Here is a 20,169-nt window from a genome sequence, read left to right on the forward strand (position 1 = left end):
TTTTTGACAACTACATAGTATTCTAACATATAGATTTACTATCAGTTATTCAACCAGACCCCTACTGATGGACTTTTGGGGTGTTATTATCCAGAGAATCAATCAGCTTTCTTTTGATTAGTATTAGTATATATTTTTCCCATTCTTTTAATCAGAGCCTCTGTTTTGTTTTTTTTTGTTTTTTTTTTTTTTTTAATGTTCATTTTTGAGAGAAAGCACACACGAGAGGAGGAAGGGCAGAGAGAGAGAATCCCAAGCAGGTTCCACACGAAGCCAGATGTGGGCAGCACTTGAACCCATGAAGCATGAGATCATGACCTGAACTGAAGTTGGACACTTTACCAACTAAGCCACCCAGGCGCCCCTGATCAAATGGTTTTTATTCTTTCTCTTGTTGATATGTTGTACCACATTGATTGATTTGCAAATGTTGAACTACCCTTGCATCCCAGGAATAAATCCCACTTGATCATGGTGAATGATTTTTTTAATGTATTGGTGGATTCAGTTTGCTAATATTTTGTCGAGGATTTTTGCAGATTTTATGTGTTCATCAGACATACTGACCTGTAGTTCTCTTTTTTGTAGTGTCTTTATCTGGTTTTGGTATCAGATAGATACCAGGGTATCTATCAGGGTAATGCTGGCCTCATAGAATGAATTTGTTGTTTTTGGAATAGAGAAGAATAGGTATTATTAACTCTTCTTTAAATGTTTGGTAGAATTCACTTGTGATGCCCTCTGATCCTGTTTTTTTTTTGTTTTGGGAGGAGTTTTTTTTATTCCTGATTCAATTTCCTTGCTGGTAACCATTCTGTTCAAATTTTCTATTTCTTCCTGATTCAGTTTTGGGATGTTATATGTTTCTAGGAATTTATCCATTTCTTCTAGGTTGTACAGTTTGTTGGCATGTTAACATATAGTTTTTCATAATATTCTTTTATAATCCTTTGTATTTCTGTGGAGTTTTTTTTTTTATGAGTCTGGCTAAAGGTTTATCAATTTTATTGATCTTTTTGAAGAACTATCTCCTGGTTTCATTGATGTGTCCTGTTGTTTTTTAAGTCTCTATTTCATTTACTTCACCTCTCATGGCACATGTTTTCTTGATTCTTTGTGTTCCTAGTTATTTTATGTTGGATTGTAGACATTTTGAAGTTTCTGGATATTATTTCTATCAGTGTGCTTGAAGACCTAGTCAAGTTACTTGGAAACAATATGATTCCTTTGAGGTTTGCTTTTAAGCCTTGTTGGATGGAATAAATACAACCTTTAATCTAGGAATTGTATTTTCTCAGTAATGATACAGCATCTGTGAATTACCAAGTTTCATACTATGGCTGGTGGGGCCTCATGCTAGCCATTTGTGGGCTTCAGGAATTATTCCCTCGAATCTAATCAAATGATTCTTTCCCCATCTTCAGGTAGTTTCCTCACAGGCATATGCTTATCAGCACTCATCTGAACACTCCAGGGGGATTCATACAGCTCTCTGGAAGTTTCTTTGTTTCGTTGTAGCTTTCTTTCCTCCAGTATTCTGTCTGGGAACTCTAGTTACTTTGGTCTTCCCCAGCTGACCACTCTCCCTCTTCTTCTCGGGAACAGTTGGGGACTCATTTCATTTCTTTTCCCCTCAGAGATGACTGTCCTGCGCTGCTGATTTTGTTCTTTTTTTTTTTTTTTTTCCCCAGTTATTCCATTCTCTCTTCCTCCATCTTGGCTGTATGTAGACATTAGCATTTGTCTTTTAGTTTAAAAAAAAAAAAAAAAAGAGCCTCAAGGAAAAGATCCAGTCATTCTGTATTTAAACAAGTTTGGACTAAATATATTTTCCTTTGCAATTTCTAGAAAATGCATTAATATCAAATGTCATATATAAACAATGTCAGGGGCGCCTGGGTGGCTCAGTTAAGCGTCTGGCTCTTGATTTTGGCTCAGGTCATGGTCTCATGGTTTGTGGGTTCAAGCCTTGCACGGTGCTCTGCACTGTATGGAGCCTGCTTGGGATTCTCTCTCTCCCCTTCTCTCTGCCCCTCCCCTGCTTGTTTGCTCTCTTTGTCTCAAAAAAATAAACTTAAAAAAAAAAAAGTAACAAAATGTAAGATAATTCAGTATACTAAGCTCATTTTCAGCATTTGTTTTCACTCCTTCATGTTTATGATAGGAGACTGTTTGATTTACCGATTAGAATAGTTGTAAAAATATTTCATAACATATGTAGCAAATAAAATAATTTGTACTTAATAATATTACTTCTGTTTGTCAGAAAACAATTTTAATGCTTTTTTTTTTTTAACGTTTATTTATTTTTGAGACAGAGAGAGACAGAGCATGAACGGGGGAGGGTCAGAGAGAGGGAGACACAGAATCTGAAACAGGCTCCAGGCTCTGAGCTGTCAGCACAGAGCCCGACGCGGGGCTTGAACTCACGGACCGCGAGATCACGACCTGAGCTGAAGTCGCACGCTTAACCAACTGAGCCACCCAGGCGCCCCTCAGAAAACAATTTTAAAAGTGTCTTACATTTAAAAGACCACTTCTGATGGTTTTTATAAATTCATACTTCCGGATTAATGGGCATCATTGTTTTGTTTTGTGAAGTATTCTTATAGAAGCCTGTGTATAATGAATTATTTTTCTCAGTTTTTTTCTACCTCATAAAATTATAGTGACTTTTCTATAATTAAGATTTCTCATAATTAGTGTTTACATGAGATACATGTGGTATTACGAAGAGAGTAATACAATCAATATATTAAGGTGCAGTAGGGAACATAGAAAGATGCTGGACTTGGGAAGCAGTTAAGAAAGTAGAAATTAAGTCTTGGCCCACTTTGTACAAGTTGTAGTCCCTCTTCAGCCTTATTTTGTTAATTTCTTACATAATCTTTTTGAGCCTTACTTTCTTCTTTAAGGTGTTTTTTCTCAAAGGCAGTTGTGGGAGTTAGATACATTTTGTGAAAATAGTGAATAAAGTGCAAATGCTACATAAAAATCAGGTATCATTTTGAGGATTAGCCTGCGGTTGGCCTGAGGATTGTCAGTTTCAAACAGAACATAGTTGGAAAATTTGACTGTCCTAAGTCTAACATTAATACCCAGAATTATTATCTCGGTCTGTGCTTTCTTTGGTTAGTTAGGGGAATTTTTAAATTTTGATTTTTTTATACCCAATTTAATCGAATGAGTCATTATCATTTCTTCTTGACTCAGCACACCATATGCACTTCACCCACATATATGATCTGTGGGTTGTGGAGAGAAATAAGGATGTTGCTCAGTAGCCCACATCTTTCTACAAAGAATGCTTTCAGCAACTCTCATGAGTTTGTCTTAGGCATTAAGGAATGCAAACCCTTAGATATTAAACTAAATTTGTGGACTCAATAATATTTAGTGAGGAAATTGAGCAGACCATTAGGTTAGATTCTATGTCCTCTGTAAATACCAGTGACTTTATCCATGGAGTGGATTAGAAGATGTTGGGTTTTAAGGTCTAAAACATTTTCTACAGAATGATACAGGAGCTGTGTTACTGAGAATCAGAATAAAAGACTACAGAATTGTGGGAGACTTGTCCTCTATTTATGAATCAGATTTGAAGGGGAAACCGCAGTCATTTCCTTGTTTCTCATTCATGCTTCAACAGAGGATGTGATGCCATAGATCTAGCTTGGTTTGTAGTTTCTCCTTTAAGGTTCACAACACATTCTTTTCCTGTTGAGAAGCCACAGCAGTGTTAGTATATTATCAAACCACAAAATGTACCTTGCTGGATACTTAGCCAGGGGATTTATGCTAAATATTATTTGGTAGTCTCAGTACTGATTATGGCGTTCTGGTTTTAAGTCCTATTTGAGAAATGTAGCATAAGTGAATAAGTGCACAATAGATGTATTTGAGGTAGGTGGTATATAGGCATACATCTGCAGACCTGTGGAAAAGCTTTAACCCTTTGAATATACTGATTTGTATTTAAAGATAATGCTTTATGTTGTTTAACTTAAATATACTATTAATTTTCTTTTATTCTTTCTTAGCATCGTGTCATGTCACGGGTTGCCTCTCATAAATGGACAAAGCTGTGACCCTTATGCAACAGTTTCTCTAGTGGGCCCTTCTAGGTAATGTGTTTTTTTTTTTTTCCCAGCTTTTATTTAAGTTCCAATTAGTTAACATACAGTGTGTTATTAGTTTCAGGTGTACAGTATAGTGATTTGACACTTCCATACAACATATTTGTATATGCTCATCATAAGTGCACTCCTTAATCCCCAGCTGCCCCCCTACCTCCCCTCTGGTAACCATCAGTATGTTCTCTATAGTTAACAAATCTGTTTCTTGGTTTGCCTCTGTCTCTTTTTTTCCCCTTTGCTCTTTTGTTTCTTAAATTCCACATGTGAGTGAAATCATTATGGTATTTGTCTTTCTCTCACTGACTTATTTCACTTAGCATAATACTTTGTAGCTACATTCACGTCATTGGTAGGTAATGCTTATTGAATTATTATTAGATTTTATTTTTTTACCTCTAAACAGTTTTGAAACATGCCTTTATTTTCCATAAGTACACTGATTTTTATCCAGAAATGTAAACATCTCTGAATCTGAAGATTCAGTATGTATATGGACTTAACAAATGATTTCCTTCTTTGACAGTAGGTGCTTCATTACACTGAAATGATCAGTGGTTGGCTTCTGTTCGTAACCTGGAGTTCAGAATTCAGAATAGGAGAGTGAATTATTATTAGATTTTTAAGTTTTAAAAGTTGACTTAAGAATTACAAAATTAAGGTTCTAAGAATAAATCCTAAATAGATATTTATGACACAAAGTAATGAATGCTTTGAAAGAAAGCTCTTTAGTGAGTTCTGTTATACACTTGCAAACAACCAAGTCCTGTTTTTATAGAAAGAAAATGGTTGCCATTTCGGATCTGCTAGACTCTTAGACTGTGGGGAACAACATGAGTTTTATAGTAGTTAAAATATACTTTAAAACATAAACGTGGCCTTCTTCATTCATCATTGGCCTTCCTACCTTCAAATATCTTAGATTTTATGCAGGTAAAATTCTGTTTCAAGAAATGCTAGCCCAGAATAGCAAGACAGTTTCCATATTTCTGTCTGGAAAGTGGTTCAGAACTAAAAATGCCTTTTCTGCTCATGGCATCTGTGCTCTACAGAAAGAATTCCAAGCTGTAGACAGACTGCTGAAGTACCAGAACATGGTAAAGTGCACCATATCATTGATTTAAATTATTTACGATAATTTATGGAAAAACCTATAGCACTTTGTATATTTTATATTTTATAACTTCATTATGATTTCTTTCAGAGCCTGACTAGACTGAAATTTGCCTACAACTTGAAGGTTTAATCAGGAAACAGCAAAATATTCCCTCCACACCAAACATATACATACATACACAGACACATACCCCTTCCCCCCACCTTCAGGCTCTCTAGGTATTCTTTTTATTTATTTATTTTTATTTTTTTTCGTAATTCCAGTGTAGTTAACATACAATGTTATATTAGTTTCAGATGTACAAAATAGATATTTTTATTTTTTAGGAAGTCACCCGTTAAGTCACTTTAAGAAATGTATTTATATATATATATATGTCTATAAAGTACCTAGCACCTTGCCTAGTACTTACTGGGTGCTTAAACAACAGTGTGCTATTATTGCTATAGATGGTTTTAAATTTGAAAGCAGATACTCAATCCTTTAACATGCATGCTATCAGACGGACTGAATTTTGTGTGTGTATGCTAAAAATGTTTAACCTAGTAGAGCTGTTTTTTGTTTTTGCTCATAATCTGTAGCTGAAGACACATTCTTTAGTATAATCATTTAGCAACATACAAATGGAAACTGGCATATGAATTTGGTTTTAAAAGTAATTATTGGTATTGATATTGTACTATTGTTGTATAAGATGTTAACATTGGGAGAGGCTAGGGAAAGACTGCATAGGACTTCTCTGTACATTTCTTTTCAACCTTCTCTAATTTTTTCAAATAAAAGGTTTTCTAAAAAGCCACTTTGTAGCTGAGCCCCAAGAAGTAAACTGAGTTTAGTATGCTTTTTGTGTTTCTTGAGTATTTTTCAGCATAAAGGTAGTCTGAATCTCATTGTCTTCCTTCTACCATTCTAAGTTTCTTCTATAAAGTAAGCTTGTCAGTCAGTCTAGTATAGCCATAGAAAGAATAATACAATCTTGTCATATCTGGATATACAAACTTGTATATTCTTTGAGTCTTTAAAGATACCTCAAAATTTTTCTCCAAGTAATATTTAAAAGTATAGTTTTCCCTGAGTCATCTTAACAGCTAAATGGAGGTCAGGCTCCCTGGTTGGAAATAGCATGTTTTATAATTGTGTACTATTAAGTTCTACAAGGTAAAACTCTACCACATTGGAACAGGAATGACCAAAAGAAGACAAAAGTAAAGAAGAAAACAAGCAATCCGCAGTTTAATGAAATCTTTTATTTTGAGGTAACTTTTTGTTTTATATAAATGTTAACATTGAATATTTAATATTGAATGCTGGCTTACTTCTTTTTTTTAAACTATAGCCATAGTAATCATTTAATCAACTAATACAACTAAGCCTTTCTATTCCGAAAGCAGTAGAATCATGATGTAATATGATGGAGGCCCAATATATAAAACAAATAAAGGTAGAACTGTGACTGATCTGGGGACAGGAGGACTAGGGCCACACCTACTCCCTATTCATCCTCAATATCACACCCTCCTCCAAACACCCTCCCTATCTTATCCAGCCCGCACCTGACACACAGTGGGCACCAGACTCTTGTGCAGAGCACTGTATGAAAATCAGTAGTAAAGTAAGTATGATATCACTTGGTCGGAGTTCTAGTCACAGTTGACTTGGAATGAATCACTAAATCTGAAATTCACATTTATCTTGTGAAAGGATAATTTTGTGAGAGAAAACACCAGCCACCCTACCTGATAGAATTTTTAGGAGGCCTACATGTGAGAATGCTTTGAGACCATAAAGTGCTATATGATTAAGTCCTTATTATTAAGTTCTTTTTAGCTAGTTCCCTCTATGGACACATGCTTATTTTCATAGAGATCTTCAGCTGCCTTGAAGTTGCCCCAAAATACAGTGCTTTGGAGTTCTTTACTGTGGAGCATTTGTTAAATCATTTTTCATATCATTTGAAAACTATAGGGAAAAAAAAGTCAACCTCTGATTTCTAAAAGATCATGTTCCAACCATACAACATGTTGCAAGTGAGATTAACATGTAGGGAAGATTTGGAAAAAAGTTACATTGTGTGCTTTTTCCTCTTTTGTGTGTGTGTTTTCTTAATGTTTTCTTAATATTTCAACGTGGGGTGAGGGCATATGTTGCCATTCCTGATGACTGTACTTTAATAAAGAAACATAGGTTAAAGAAAACGCCAGAATTGAAATAAGACGAATTGTGGGGTTGGGGGGAAGGGAGAAAGAAAAACAAAAAAAAATCTACCAGTGTGACACTTTTCCATTTCCTGGCTAAGGACTTTGGTGGTTCTACATTTATCAATGACTATTACAGCTAGCCTGCAGAAAACATGGGGCAGCTTGCAGCAAGCAGATGGCCCTTGGAAAGGCAAGGTCTAACTTGCTTGCTCCATCCAGACAAACCTGTGAGGCCTAGAACATTCACTCAAAAGGCCCCGTTGTTGAGCTGATCATAAAGATTCAATCTCTGTCCTCAAGCTAAAGAGACACAAAGCACACACATGCATGCCTATACAGAGCAGTAAAATGCAGTAGATATTGAAGAGGTCAGGTAAGTTCTGCTCCAGTTAAGTCAGAGCAGAGGAGTATTAGAAAGAACATTTTGAGCAGAGACATAGAGAAAAACAGAAAGTTAGTCCACAGAATAGCAAGTAGTGATTTAACTGGAGCGTTCTGAAAGAGAATAATTGGAACAAAACTTAAAAGCTAGAGTAGGACCAACTGTGAAAGGCCTTGAGTACCTGACGGAGGTGCTTACATAGTAGCCATTGAAAATGTTTTGAGCCTGGAAATGATAGGAGTAATGCAGTGTTTTGGGAAGAATTAACCATGATCTGTGGGTCATATGTCTGAGAACAGAGATCAAGAAATTGTTATAATTAAGTTGTTAAATAAAAAACAATTAAAAAAAAAAAGGACAATGGGAGTCTGATCCAAGAGAGTAATAAGGAAAAACAAAGGAAGGGACAGATGAGAAAGAAACTGCAAAGGGCAAGATAACAAATGGGTTATGGAAGAAAAAACAAAGGGAGCAGTCAGATGTCCTAATGGTTTCAAATCTGAAATAAGAGGAAAAAAAGTTAAGGAAAGCATAAGTGGTTTGGTTTGAGACATAACGAACATGAGGTCCGACATGAAAACCCTCCAGTAGGCAGTTCATGACTGAAATTTAAGATTGGTGATGACTGTAGATAAAGACTCAAGATTTGCTTGCAGAGAGTCAAGGAAGCCAAGAGAATAGAGATATACAATATAGGAGAAGAGCAGGGAGGCTCAGTTCTGCCACTTACTAGGTATTCAGCCTTGAGCACATCTCTTAATTGGTCCCTTTAGCTTCCTCATTTTCAAGATGAGGATAATAAATCTAGCTTCAGATAAATCCTGCTTCAGAGCAGGACATTCTGATGAACAAAGAAGATAATGGATGTGAAAGCGCCTTGTAGACTGTATAACACTTTGCAGCTCTTAGAGCAAAATAAAAGATAAAACCTTGGAGAAAACCCACATTTATAGGTTCTGAGGAAGAAGAGGTCCCAGAGGAAGAAGCAAAGAGATCAGGAGGTTGCCAGGGGAGTGCCTGGGTAAACTCAAAGAAAAGAGTGTTTCTGGAAAAGGACGCACAGTTGTACTCAGGTGTTCAGGTAGAGGGGTCAAGGAAGATGAGAGCTACGAATTCACCATCAGACTTGGTGATCAGAAGAGGGGTTTAGGGAGGGTGAGCTGTGAGGAAGCCAGATTATAAGGAGTTACTGTAGTGAGTGGGTGTGAGGAAGTAGCAGCTCTGTAAGGGTGGATTGCAGTTTTGAGATACTGGTCTGTGAAAGGAAGGAGATAGGAAGACCGTAATTTAAGTGGAGAATTTTTCTTAGACTTAAGTGAGGTGAATAAGCTGGCGAAGAAAGCTGTAATTAAAATAGATCGAATGCTTACTGTATATCGTGTGTGGGTGGAGTAGTCTTAGAAAAGAGGAGGCTCATCTCATCTGTTGTTCAGAAGCAATGAAAAAACTTACCAAGTAGAAAGACCTACATGAGAACGGACCTGTTCAGGTGGACAGTAGCTGAAGAAGTGCCTGCCAGTGGCCTTGATATTTTCAGTAAAAATGTGAGATGGAAGCATAAGGATAGAGTTGGTATCTTGAAATGTGGGACAGTCTTCAAACAGCTCTTGGTATGTGCAGCTTCACCAAAATAGAACAGTTTTGCTCTTTGAGTCACCAACAGATTGCATGTGAGCCAGAGAACCTAATGTTTCTGTATATTGAGTGGATAAGGGGGGGCTTGGAGGAAAGATTGCTTTTGATATTTTTATATTGTCTCATTCTCACTTCCCTGCTACTTCCATAGCTGGTTTTGTCTTTAGCTTTTGGGTAAACTATTACCTACGCATTTTCCTCTGTTTATAATAAATAAAATTGAACATTTTAGGGATGATAGTTTTTGAAGTTCATGTAGGAAGAAATTTTCAAACTTTTTTATCAACTAAAATATTTTGTTTGCAGGTAACAAGATCCAGTAGTTATACCAGAAAGTCCCAATTCCAGGTAGAAGAGGAGGACATCGAAAAGCTAGAAATTAGGTATATGTCTTGGAGTTTTACAGAATTGCTTTTTTTGGTGCCAGAAGAAAATCCTAAATTTAATTGAAAAAGGCGAACCAAGCTTAATAGAATTCTCTTTAGCAAGTTGGTTGATGAAACTCTAATTTAAATTCATATTATCTTCTCAAAAATCTGATTGCTTTGCAGAAATAGTCAAGGTGTATTTATTTAAAACCAAAGATGGCCTAGTTTTCACCTAGTTTATTATATTTTTAATTTTCACAAATATAATTGTTCTTTAAAATTCTAAATCATAGCATAATGGATGCAAAGAGTATATAGAAAAGTAATTATGTATTAGCCAATTTAGAAATAATTTTTTTATTCTTCTTAACATATCTGCTGTCTAACAGAAAGTTCAGTGAGGTAAGAAGTCTTGTAAGATAATTCAACAGGTGCATGTGTTTGAAGTTTGTGTTATTTAGGTCTTAAGTATATGCTGTTTGGGAGGGGAAAGTTCGATAAGTGCATGTTTAGGTGTGGTGTTAACAGTGTGGTAAAGGGTGCATTAGACACATGTTTGGAATGATCAGGTAATGTATTTTTCTAAATCACCTATCTTTTCATATTAACTGGTTCCAGTTGAGAAAGAAACTATAGTCTTGTGTTGGTTTCTTTTCTCAAATTCAACAAAGTAACTCTAGTTCCCCCTGCCACAGGTTAAAATGAAGCCTAGACTTTGAAACTAAGAAACATAAGTGCTTTCTTTTAGACCATTTAAAGTGGTTTACTTTCTGTGCTTATCAATAAAAGCTACTGCAATATTTTGTTTTCTTAGTTTAGATAGTGAGGTATATGACAACGCTAACATCTCTTACTCTTAAAGCATGTAAAATTAATGCTATAATACAACCAAAGTAATTTGAAGCTACCTGGTGGTGTGCATTCTCTTAAACATTGTTTGCAAAAAATAAAGCCAGTTTAAAATTTTCAGGATCGACTTGTGGAACAATGGAAACCTGGTCCAGGATATTTTCCTAGGGGAGATTAAGGTTCCTGTGAATGTGTTAAGAAATGATTCCTCTCATCAAGCCTGGTAAGAAGACACATTCTAGTGAACTCCATAGTAGGTCATCACCTTTAATACACTGTATATGCAAATAAATGCTTACAATAAGCATATTTTTAAATTTGTAGTGGAATAAGCCAGGAGTCATTAACTTTAATTGATTTGGTTATTTATTTTTGCAGAAATAGAAGTACATTGATGGCTTTATGACTTGACTTCTGATACTCAGATACAAGAACTGAATTGTCTAGGAATATTGTTCTGTTCAAAAACTAAATCTTAACTCTAAGGAGAAACTGGAAATCATTTAAAACATGAGAGTTGCCCACGTGAGATGATGCTTGGTCACAGATCAGCATCTGCAGTACAGAAGCTTTATTAATGGTCGTGGGAACTGTGGATGTTTGAAAGCAAAGGGTTTGTGGTAGAGAATCAGCTGTTTATGGGATCTTACCAGTGATTTTCCTTTACCACACCCCACTGAAATGCACTATGGATGGCTCTGCTATTATTTTCTAAATGTCTAGGGTCCAGATGTTAAGCTGATTCAGTGAACGCTTTTTTCAGATGCTCTGGTGGCTCAACCATGGTTACAGTATTATTTTCATTATGTCTGTTACAGTGACATTAAACTGATGGTAGATGGAACTTCATGTTCACACATTAAACTGATGTTAGCTTCCTTAGGAGAATCGATGTGAAACTATCATTTTTTTCTGTCTACAGTACTTACAAACATGCCTGTTCCTGCCCTCTTCCAGTAGGTTGGCCAGTAACCCTCATGCTAGACTTGGGTTTCTACTGAGCATAAGAGAGCAGGCTTTTCTCATTTACCTCTAAGGCTCACTGTTTAGAACTCCATTTCAGTGCCTGAAGAGGAGTTGAAACTGAGTGGTTAGGTGTTTGTTACTGTTGGCATCAGTCTCATTTGTGTTTAAAAGAGCCTGACTTGGGGCTCCTGGGTGGCGCAGTCGGTTAAGCGTCCGACTTCAGCCAGGTCATGATCTCGCGGTCCGTGGGTTCGAGCCCCGCGTCGGGCTCTGGGCTGATGGCTCAGAGCCTGGAGCCTGTTTCCGATTCTGTGTCTCCCTCTCTCTCTGCCCCTCCCCCGTTCATGCTCTGTCTCTCTCTGTCCCAAAAATAAATAAACGTTGAAAAAAAAAAAAAAAAAAAGCCTGCCTCTCCATATTGACCGTCAGACATTCTTCCCTTTGAACTCTGTTGTCCTCAAGCAGTTATCCCTTATAGATGGATTTTTAGACTCTTAAAATTTTCACCTTATTTTTGCCTCTTGCTAATACATATCTAAGCTTTGTGGGTCTTTCTGGTGGCATTTTGTATAATTTCTAAAATGTATCCACAGTGGTGTTGGGAGGGGGATTAAACTTACTTTGAAAATTGACGAATAGCGTTTGAGGCCTGTCACATCACCCACCCCACATCCCATGTCTTCTTTCACCTTCCATAAAGTAGCATGCATTTTAAAATGAAAATGTCTACACTCAGTTTGTCAAGTCTTTAAAATTTTATGGTATGCTACTTGGTACAAAATAAAAAGTGAGTTGTTATGCTGCCCAGGACCTCTCAAAGTGGACCTGAAATGTGCTACCCAGTCTGTATTTTAAGTAAGACTGTTTCCAGACAGGCCCTCTAAGTTTGGCAAAACTTTGTCCAACTACTTTGGCAAGTTGTAAAGAACACTAACAGAAATTAGTTTTATTCCAATAGATTTTTTTTTTTTTTTTGCCAATAGTATTTTAAAATATTTTTAAGTTACCTGCTGAAAGTGTAAGTGCTAAAATTTATATAGTGTGAAATAGAAACATCTGCCAATTCATTTATACTTCCACAGATATAAGGAAATATAAAAATGTGAATGCCATTTCTTTTTAAATTAGAAATTAAACTCTTAGGCTCCTTTGTCATTGGTAGAGCTCTGGCATCCCCTTGTGGGATTGATGGTAACTGCATGAAAACACAGGAAAAGCTTTATTTACCTTTAGGATTTCAGGCATATTCTTTCTAATCTTGGTAGTAGGAAAGAGAATAATTACCGATAATGTAATCCTATCATTTGAAAAGTTTCAAATTGCTTTCCTTTTTCACATAATTTCCAGTTAGTATTTGTCTATTGTAGTTTTTTTTGAAAACTGGTTGTAATGGTTCCAGTTTAGTTTTATTTTCAAATTACAGCATGATTCAATCATTCCCCATTCATATCTTGACCTTTCAGTTCCTTGGTGATGATGTGTGTTCTTTATTCTGAAACTTCTGTCAGATGTGAGTAGCTTGTTAGTGTTGATAGTAGCTACTTTCAACTTTAACCTTGCAGATAATAGAATTTTACTTGATTTTTTTTGAATCAGTAATTACTCACATGCTTCACAGTTCAAAAGGTAAAAATCTGTGCCTTGTGCCCGTCCCTCAGCTAATCATTTCCACATTTTCGAGGCAGTCACGGTTTTGAGTTTCTGGAAATATTTTATGAAATACAACCCAATACATATATATCCTTTGTCCCCTTCTTTACACAAATGGGTACATACTGTATCCTGCTCTGCACCTTGCTTTCCTCACCTAGCAGTTTAGTAGAATGTCAGTAAATATTCGTAGACCCCTGGTAGTGGTGAAGAGTATGGACTCTGGAAATGTATTGCCTTGGTTCAAATCCCACCTCTGTCATAACTTGGGCAAGTTATTCCACCACCTTGGCTTTGCTTTCTCTGGCTATAAAGGGGATTGTACAAATAGTACCTGCCTCCCAGAGTTGTTAGAGGATGAAATGCACTCATCCTCATAAATGAAGCAAGCTACGAGTGCTGTGGCCGTGGGTGTAGCTCATGCTCTCCTCATTACAGTGATTGCTGTTGTCGTCACCATTCCTCCACAGCAGTACTTACAGAGTTTCTGTCTGCATCCTTTGTTTTCACACCAGTATTCCATTGTTTGGAATGTTATAAAGAGAACCTTAGAGGCAGTCTGGTTCAATCTCAATTCACCAGTCCCCTCCATGTCAGAGAATTAACGTGTGCAAAACCTTTTTATGACTGTAAAATTGGTACAGTAATTTTCCTCTCAATGATTCAACATATAAAAGAGACTGAATATGGGGACATTGTTTAAGATTTAAGATGGGTAGATACAATCTTAGGGAGGCAGAACCAAGTTGTAAGTGTAGCACAGGTAATTTTTTTCTGCTACACATGAAAAACACTAGTTAAAATAGAAGGGGAATTTTAGAACAATAAGAAAGGATTTCAAAGAGGCAAACATGGGTAGGTACTGCCCGTTTAAGTACAGTCAAGGGGGATGGAGATTCTGTTCTAGAAGTATTACTATTTCCTTAGCAAAACTACTGTCTTAGCTGAGATATTAAGAATATTTCAATCTCTCTGTTGTATCCCTATACTCATCATGGTACCTTCTGATAACATGGCTTTCCAAATAGCTTACCAAAAGGTAAAAAATGGGTTAGTCAAATTGACTAAAAATTGTATTAACAGATATAAAAAAGTATATTAGTTGCAGATGGGAGATGGTGATAATTGTTGAAGACAAGTGATAAATGAGGTGAGTCGAGGGTATTCATTATTAATATTATCAGTCTTCTCCCTACTTTTGTGAATGAACATTTGCATAAGAAAATATATTGGTTGCAATAAAAAGTACAGGTATTTTTGCTGCTTGACTTTTGTATTTCTTTTCTTAAACTTAGAAATTGGCTTTCTGCTTTAAATATGTTAGTCTCTGTGCTCATCATTGGAGTTCAAGTTAAATTTAAATAAAGCAAGGTATCTGAATTTACAGGTCTACAAAACATATACTGGATTGTGGAAATTGACCAAAGTAATGCCCTTGTCAAAATGTTGGGTGATCAACCAACTAGACTTTTCCGTAGAGGTACTTCTGGGTCACTTTTGCTAACAGGCTTATTTGCAGTTATTTTCTCAGACAAATCTTTAAGTCATTATTTCTCAAATGGGAGAGTAGAAATTCTAAAGGCTGGTCTTTTGAGATAGAGATTCCTCTTTTGTGGGTAGTGATATAATTTCTGTATAATTTCTTCTCCCTTTATTATCATCCCCTCATCTTATAAATTTTGCTTGCTTGGTTCTCTGGTTCCCATTTATGTCTTTAATTATATCTTTCTCAGAACTAATGAATATTCTATTAAACCCTTGCTACCTTCTGTTTTTAAACAAGTTAGTGTATCTAACTATGGGAAGGCCATAGATGATAAATATCTAAATATCACCAAAAGTAAATATCAAAATTACTGACAGACCTTTATAAAAAGCATTCCAGGTAGTAGGCAAAGGAGGAATGATAGAATTCTAAAACTATCATTTTGCAATCTGACTCTAGGCAGCGCTCATTAATGACTGCTAACATCACAAAAGGAGCAGCAGACGTTAGTGCCTTTTGGTAGAACTATACAACACTATACAATCAGTGAAATGTTCTTGCCAGAATATCAAATCTGAATCTAACCAAGCCTCTAGATCTAACTGCCATTATACAGGAAGTACAGAGAGGACAAAGAACATGTTAGTGACATCATGGAGATGGAGTTAGATTTAGCATAATCCCAAATGTGGAAAATTCTAACTACCCAATTTCTTAGGGGGTAGAGGGAATCTATAGATTAAACTTAAGTGTCAACCAGTTACAGTCTATGGACCTTGGATTTGAACAAACTGTAGAAAACTGTTTATGATAAAGGTTAGGAGAGTTTGAACACTTACTATATAATGATGGTTTTTTAAAGTTATGTATAGTGATATATATTGAAATATTTATAAATAAAATTATAAGATGCCTAGAAATTGTTTTAAAATTAGACAGGAATGGGATAGGGAGGAGTAGAGAGAGGTATGGCTGAAACAAGAATAGCCTTGAATTGGTGATATAACTAAAGCCAGCTGATGGGTACATGGGAGGTTCAGTATATGTTACCTTCTTTACTTTTGTATGTATTTTGAAATTTCCATGATAAAAAGTCTTTAAAAATAACTAATAGTTTTATGATTTTGGTCCTACAAACTTCTCTTGATTCCTTTTTTTTTTTTTAAGTTTATTTATTTATTTTGAGAGAGAGAGAATGTGAGCAGGAGAGGGTCAGAGAGAGGGAGAGAGACAATCCAAGCAGGCTCCACACTATCAGCATGGAGCCTGACATGGGGCTCGAACCCACGAACCATGAGATCATGACCTGAGCTCCAACCAGGGGTCAGATGCTTAACCGACTAAGCCACCCAGGCGCTCTCTTTCTCTTGATTTCTAAATAGTTCTCTTTCCTTGGAAAACTTTAAAGCTGTCTCTGTTTTTGCATATATATTTACATATATATTTTTTGCCTTCTACTTACCTGAAAAAAAATCATGTAAATCTGATTTCTGCAGATAAAAATATTTTCAGTGTAGTTACACTGTTACTCCTTTAATAATATAAAAAATAAGTTCAAATTTTTACATATATAAGATTTACTTTGTGTGTGGGTTTTTTTTTTTTTTTTTTTTTTGAGAGCGAGAGAGTGAGAGCGAGTCGGAGGGGCAGAGAGAGAGGGAGACAATCAGAAGTAGGCTCCAGGCTCTGAGCTGTCAGCAGAGTCCGATGCGGGGCTCGAACTCACAATCCGTGAGATCGTGACCTGAGCCGAAGTCGGACACTCAACTGACTGAGCCACCCAGGTGCCCCTATAAGATTTACTTTAAAACAAGATCATTTATGCCTTCTTGTCGTATGTCTTACCTATTTCAGTTAAATGTGTATTTCTTAAATTCAGTTGTTATTTTTGATTATGCATTGGATTTTAAATGTTTTACTTTTTAATATCTTTTCCTAAATCTGCAAACTAATCAAACTCTCATTCAGTGCTTTTGAGATCTTAATTTTTATATTACCTGTACTTTTTGTTTCCCAGATAAAAATCTATATAAAGCCTTCCATTTCAAATACCGTTTCTTTTTTTTTTTTTATTTTAAATTTTTTTTTTTTTTCAACGTTTATTTATTTTTGGGACAGAGAGAGACAGAGCATGAACAGGGGAGGGGCAGAGAGAGAGGGAGACACAGAATCGGAAACAGGCTCCAGGCTCCGAGCCATCAGCCCAGAGCCTGACGCGGGGCTCGAACCCACGGACTGTGAGATCGTGACCTGGCTGAAGTCGGACGCTTAACCGACTGCGCCACCCAGGCGCCCCAAGCCTTCCATTTCAATATACAACCAGTATTAAACCCCTGAAGATTGGTAGTTGACTACTTATAAAGTATCCTAACCTTAAGTGAACTTAAGTACTAAGTTCACTTTTTTGGTTTAGGCTTTTTATAGCTTAGCTGTTTGTTTACCTCACTCACTTAGATGCTCATTCTCATCTCATGGAATTGATTGTGTTTTTACTTTAGGTACTTGCTACAACCAAGAGACAATGGAAACAAGTCATCTAAAACTGATGATCTGGGGTCTCTTAGATTAAATATATGTTATACAGAAGACTACGTACTTCCTTCAGAGTACTATGGTCCTTTGAAAACTTTGCTGCTAAAGTCACCAGATGTTCAGGTACTTTAAAAATCTTAAGTGTATAATTTAATATGAAAAGGCTAAAGTAATTCTGTAAGTAATTAGGAAAAGATTTCACAGTATCAAGTTTTATTAAAATAGTATATACATTTATCTGAACCACAGTACTGTGATTCCAGTAAGTGCTTAAAATTTCATCTCTGAGAAAAGTTTAAAAAAATTAAATATTCTATGCAACAGTAATAGTCAATGAATATGCTTGAGTTGCTTTTACAGGCTAGTGATTGAACATTTAGTCATATTTCCTTGATTTTGTGCTTGTTTTCTGCCTTTCTATATTCTAGCCGATATCTGCCTCAGCTGCTTACATTTTGGGTGAAATTTGTCGAGATAAAAATGACGCTGTTTTGCCCCTTGTCCGACTGCTGCTGCATCACGATAAACTTGTTCCTTTTGCCACTGCAGTGGCTGAATTAGACTTGAAGGATACACAGTAAGAGTTATATTCAAATGTTAATTATGTTTGTTAAAATTGGATCCGAGTTTGCCAAATTGTTTTTGTAATTTGAGTTCTTTTGTATTGACCACCCTCACTGGATAGGAGTCTGAAAGGAACTGCTTAGCAAGAAATAAAAGGCAGTTCAAGTTAGCAAATGGCATCCACCAACAGCAACATTGACAGTTAATGAAGGATTTTTTTTTTTTATTCAGTACTGAAATTTCCTGTTACTAATCTTTGCTGCTGCCTGTAATGATTCACATGTCACAAATAAAATTCCAGGGTTATTTTTTCCCTTCACCCGTTATGTATCACCCTTATATACACAGGTATGACATTATGAAAAGCAGTCAGGTCACTTCCCCTTCCTGTCATAGTACTGTCTTACACACACACACACATACTCCACTTTTGTAGTTCATAAATATAGTTTGCCTTTTTTTTTTTTAACTTAATATTTTTGGTGAGTAGTTTGGGTAAGTTTGAAAATCCTTATGGCAACAAGCTTTTAAATGGATGATAAAAATTACTAAAATTGTATGTATAACCAGAGTCACATATCTCATATTATTGGTTTCCTAGCCTTTGTTTACTGCACTTGGTTTCACCTTATTTCTGTTTGTATTTCAGAGATGCAAATACAATTTTTAGAGGAAATTCCTTGGCTACCCGATGTCTGGATGAGATGATGAAAATAGTGGGAGGGCACTACCTGAAAGTAACATTAAAACCTATTCTAGATGAGGTACCGAATATACCTCTGATAATAGTAGTCTGTGTGGCCTTATGAAATAGTGTCCCCTTCATGAAGTAACCTAGTGACAGGAATGATACACCCGTTCATGTATTACTGAAAGAATAAGGGTGAACACTTCAGAAGCAGGATAAATGATTTACCTTTCCATCAGTGGATTTTTACTTGAAGGGCACATTGAATATAATCTACATAATGGTTGTTGTTACTGGATTTCTGTTTTTAGCTAGTTTCAGATACATGAGAAATACGTTTTAACAGTTCTTTCGGAGTATTGTACACATTATCTCTGGATGGGGGTTATAAACTTTGTTATAATTTTAACTTTTTACAATTGTATTATCAGAAAAAGAATAGTTCTTTTCACTCTGCAAAATTATTTGGAAAAGAGCAATTAAATGAAAAATTAATCGATTTTCCAGATATGTGAATCCTCAAAATCCTGTGAAATTGATCCTATTAAATTGAAAGAGGGAGATAATGTAGAAAACAATAAGGTAAGTCCTTGTTATCTTTATGACTACATTAAAATGGGCCTTCTCCCATATGTGATCTTCCATAATGCTCTCTGGAAGGATGTAGTGCTTCTTATTCTTTACTTAATGCTCATACCATTAGCAGCATTTCCCATGTCTCGTTTTTAGAATATTGTTATTTCCTCATTAGGATTCACTTTATTTTTGTTCTTGATTATCTTCTCTTTGGCTCTGGGAACAGTAGTGGAGTAAGGCTGTGTCCGGTTGCAGCCTCCATTCTAGCCATTCCTTTGGGGTCAGACTGATCAGGCTAAGTGGCACAATGACTTGGTCAATCAGCATTTTCGTTGTCTCTGGGAAAACAATGATGTGAGAGTCACAAGTTTTCTCTGCAGTAGATAAAATTGCCACAGTGTCCATGTGCCTGCATATCTGAGTTATTTCCCTGATTTCTCTTCAGATCATTTTATTCTCTGTTGCTTCTTGTGAAGTTTCTTCCATACATTCACCAGTTATATTTAGCTAGTCTCCATCTCATTTGTTAAATGAAGTCAGGATGTAAATTGTCCTTTAAGTGAGTTTAGAGAAGGGAAGCAGAACTTTAGAATACTAGATAGTAGCTGCCAAATCTCATTTTCACTGCATTGTTTTCCGTAAAGGCTGTGGAAAATGTGTAAAGGTTAAAATCCTGATGTTTCCCTTGTTAAATCCTACAGGAGAATCTGCGCTACTATGTAGACAAGTTATTCAGTACGATTGTAAAATCAAGTATGAGCTGCCCCACTGTAATGTGTGATACCTTTTATTCCCTAAGGCAAATGGCTACTCAGCGATTTCCTAGTAAGTGCCTTGTTTTACTAAAACATGCCATTTCTTTTTCTGTATTGGATATTTTTGTGTAGATTTACTGTGGATTTGGCTTATGTACAATGTTTAAGGTTTATAGGTACAGTCTTTTCAAAATAAATACAGCTTTTTAATGAAACGTCTACTTTAATTTCCTTACAGTCTCAAAACAAATTGTTTTATTTCAGTATAAT

At 36.0% G+C, this 20,169-nt stretch overlaps 1 protein-coding gene across 3 annotated transcripts in view; it reads left to right on the top strand.

The window, feature by feature from the left end:
• Positions 1-20,169, top strand: part of RASA2 (RAS p21 protein activator 2) — a 123,812-nt gene that overhangs the window by 67,214 nt on the left and 36,429 nt on the right. For all 3 annotated transcript variants that reach the window (XM_047099216.1, XM_047099213.1, XM_047099214.1), the window contains exons 6-14: positions 4,041-4,124; positions 6,434-6,506; positions 9,772-9,848; positions 10,804-10,905; positions 17,283-17,439; positions 17,745-17,893; positions 18,530-18,644; positions 19,076-19,150; positions 19,846-19,969. In XM_047099216.1, coding sequence (XP_046955172.1) covers positions 4,041-4,124; positions 6,434-6,506; positions 9,772-9,848; positions 10,804-10,905; positions 17,283-17,439; positions 17,745-17,893; positions 18,530-18,644; positions 19,076-19,150; positions 19,846-19,969 — 956 coding nt within the window. The remainder of the gene's footprint in view (positions 1-4,040; positions 4,125-6,433; positions 6,507-9,771; positions 9,849-10,803; positions 10,906-17,282; positions 17,440-17,744; positions 17,894-18,529; positions 18,645-19,075; positions 19,151-19,845; positions 19,970-20,169) is intronic.

Source organism: Lynx rufus, unplaced genomic scaffold (genome assembly GCF_022079265.1).
Source record: "Lynx rufus isolate CCGP_SWC_20201006 ecotype Redwood Valley unplaced genomic scaffold, mLynRuf1.p SCAF_5, whole genome shotgun sequence".
Classification (NCBI taxonomy): Eukaryota; Metazoa; Chordata; class Mammalia; order Carnivora; family Felidae; genus Lynx; species Lynx rufus.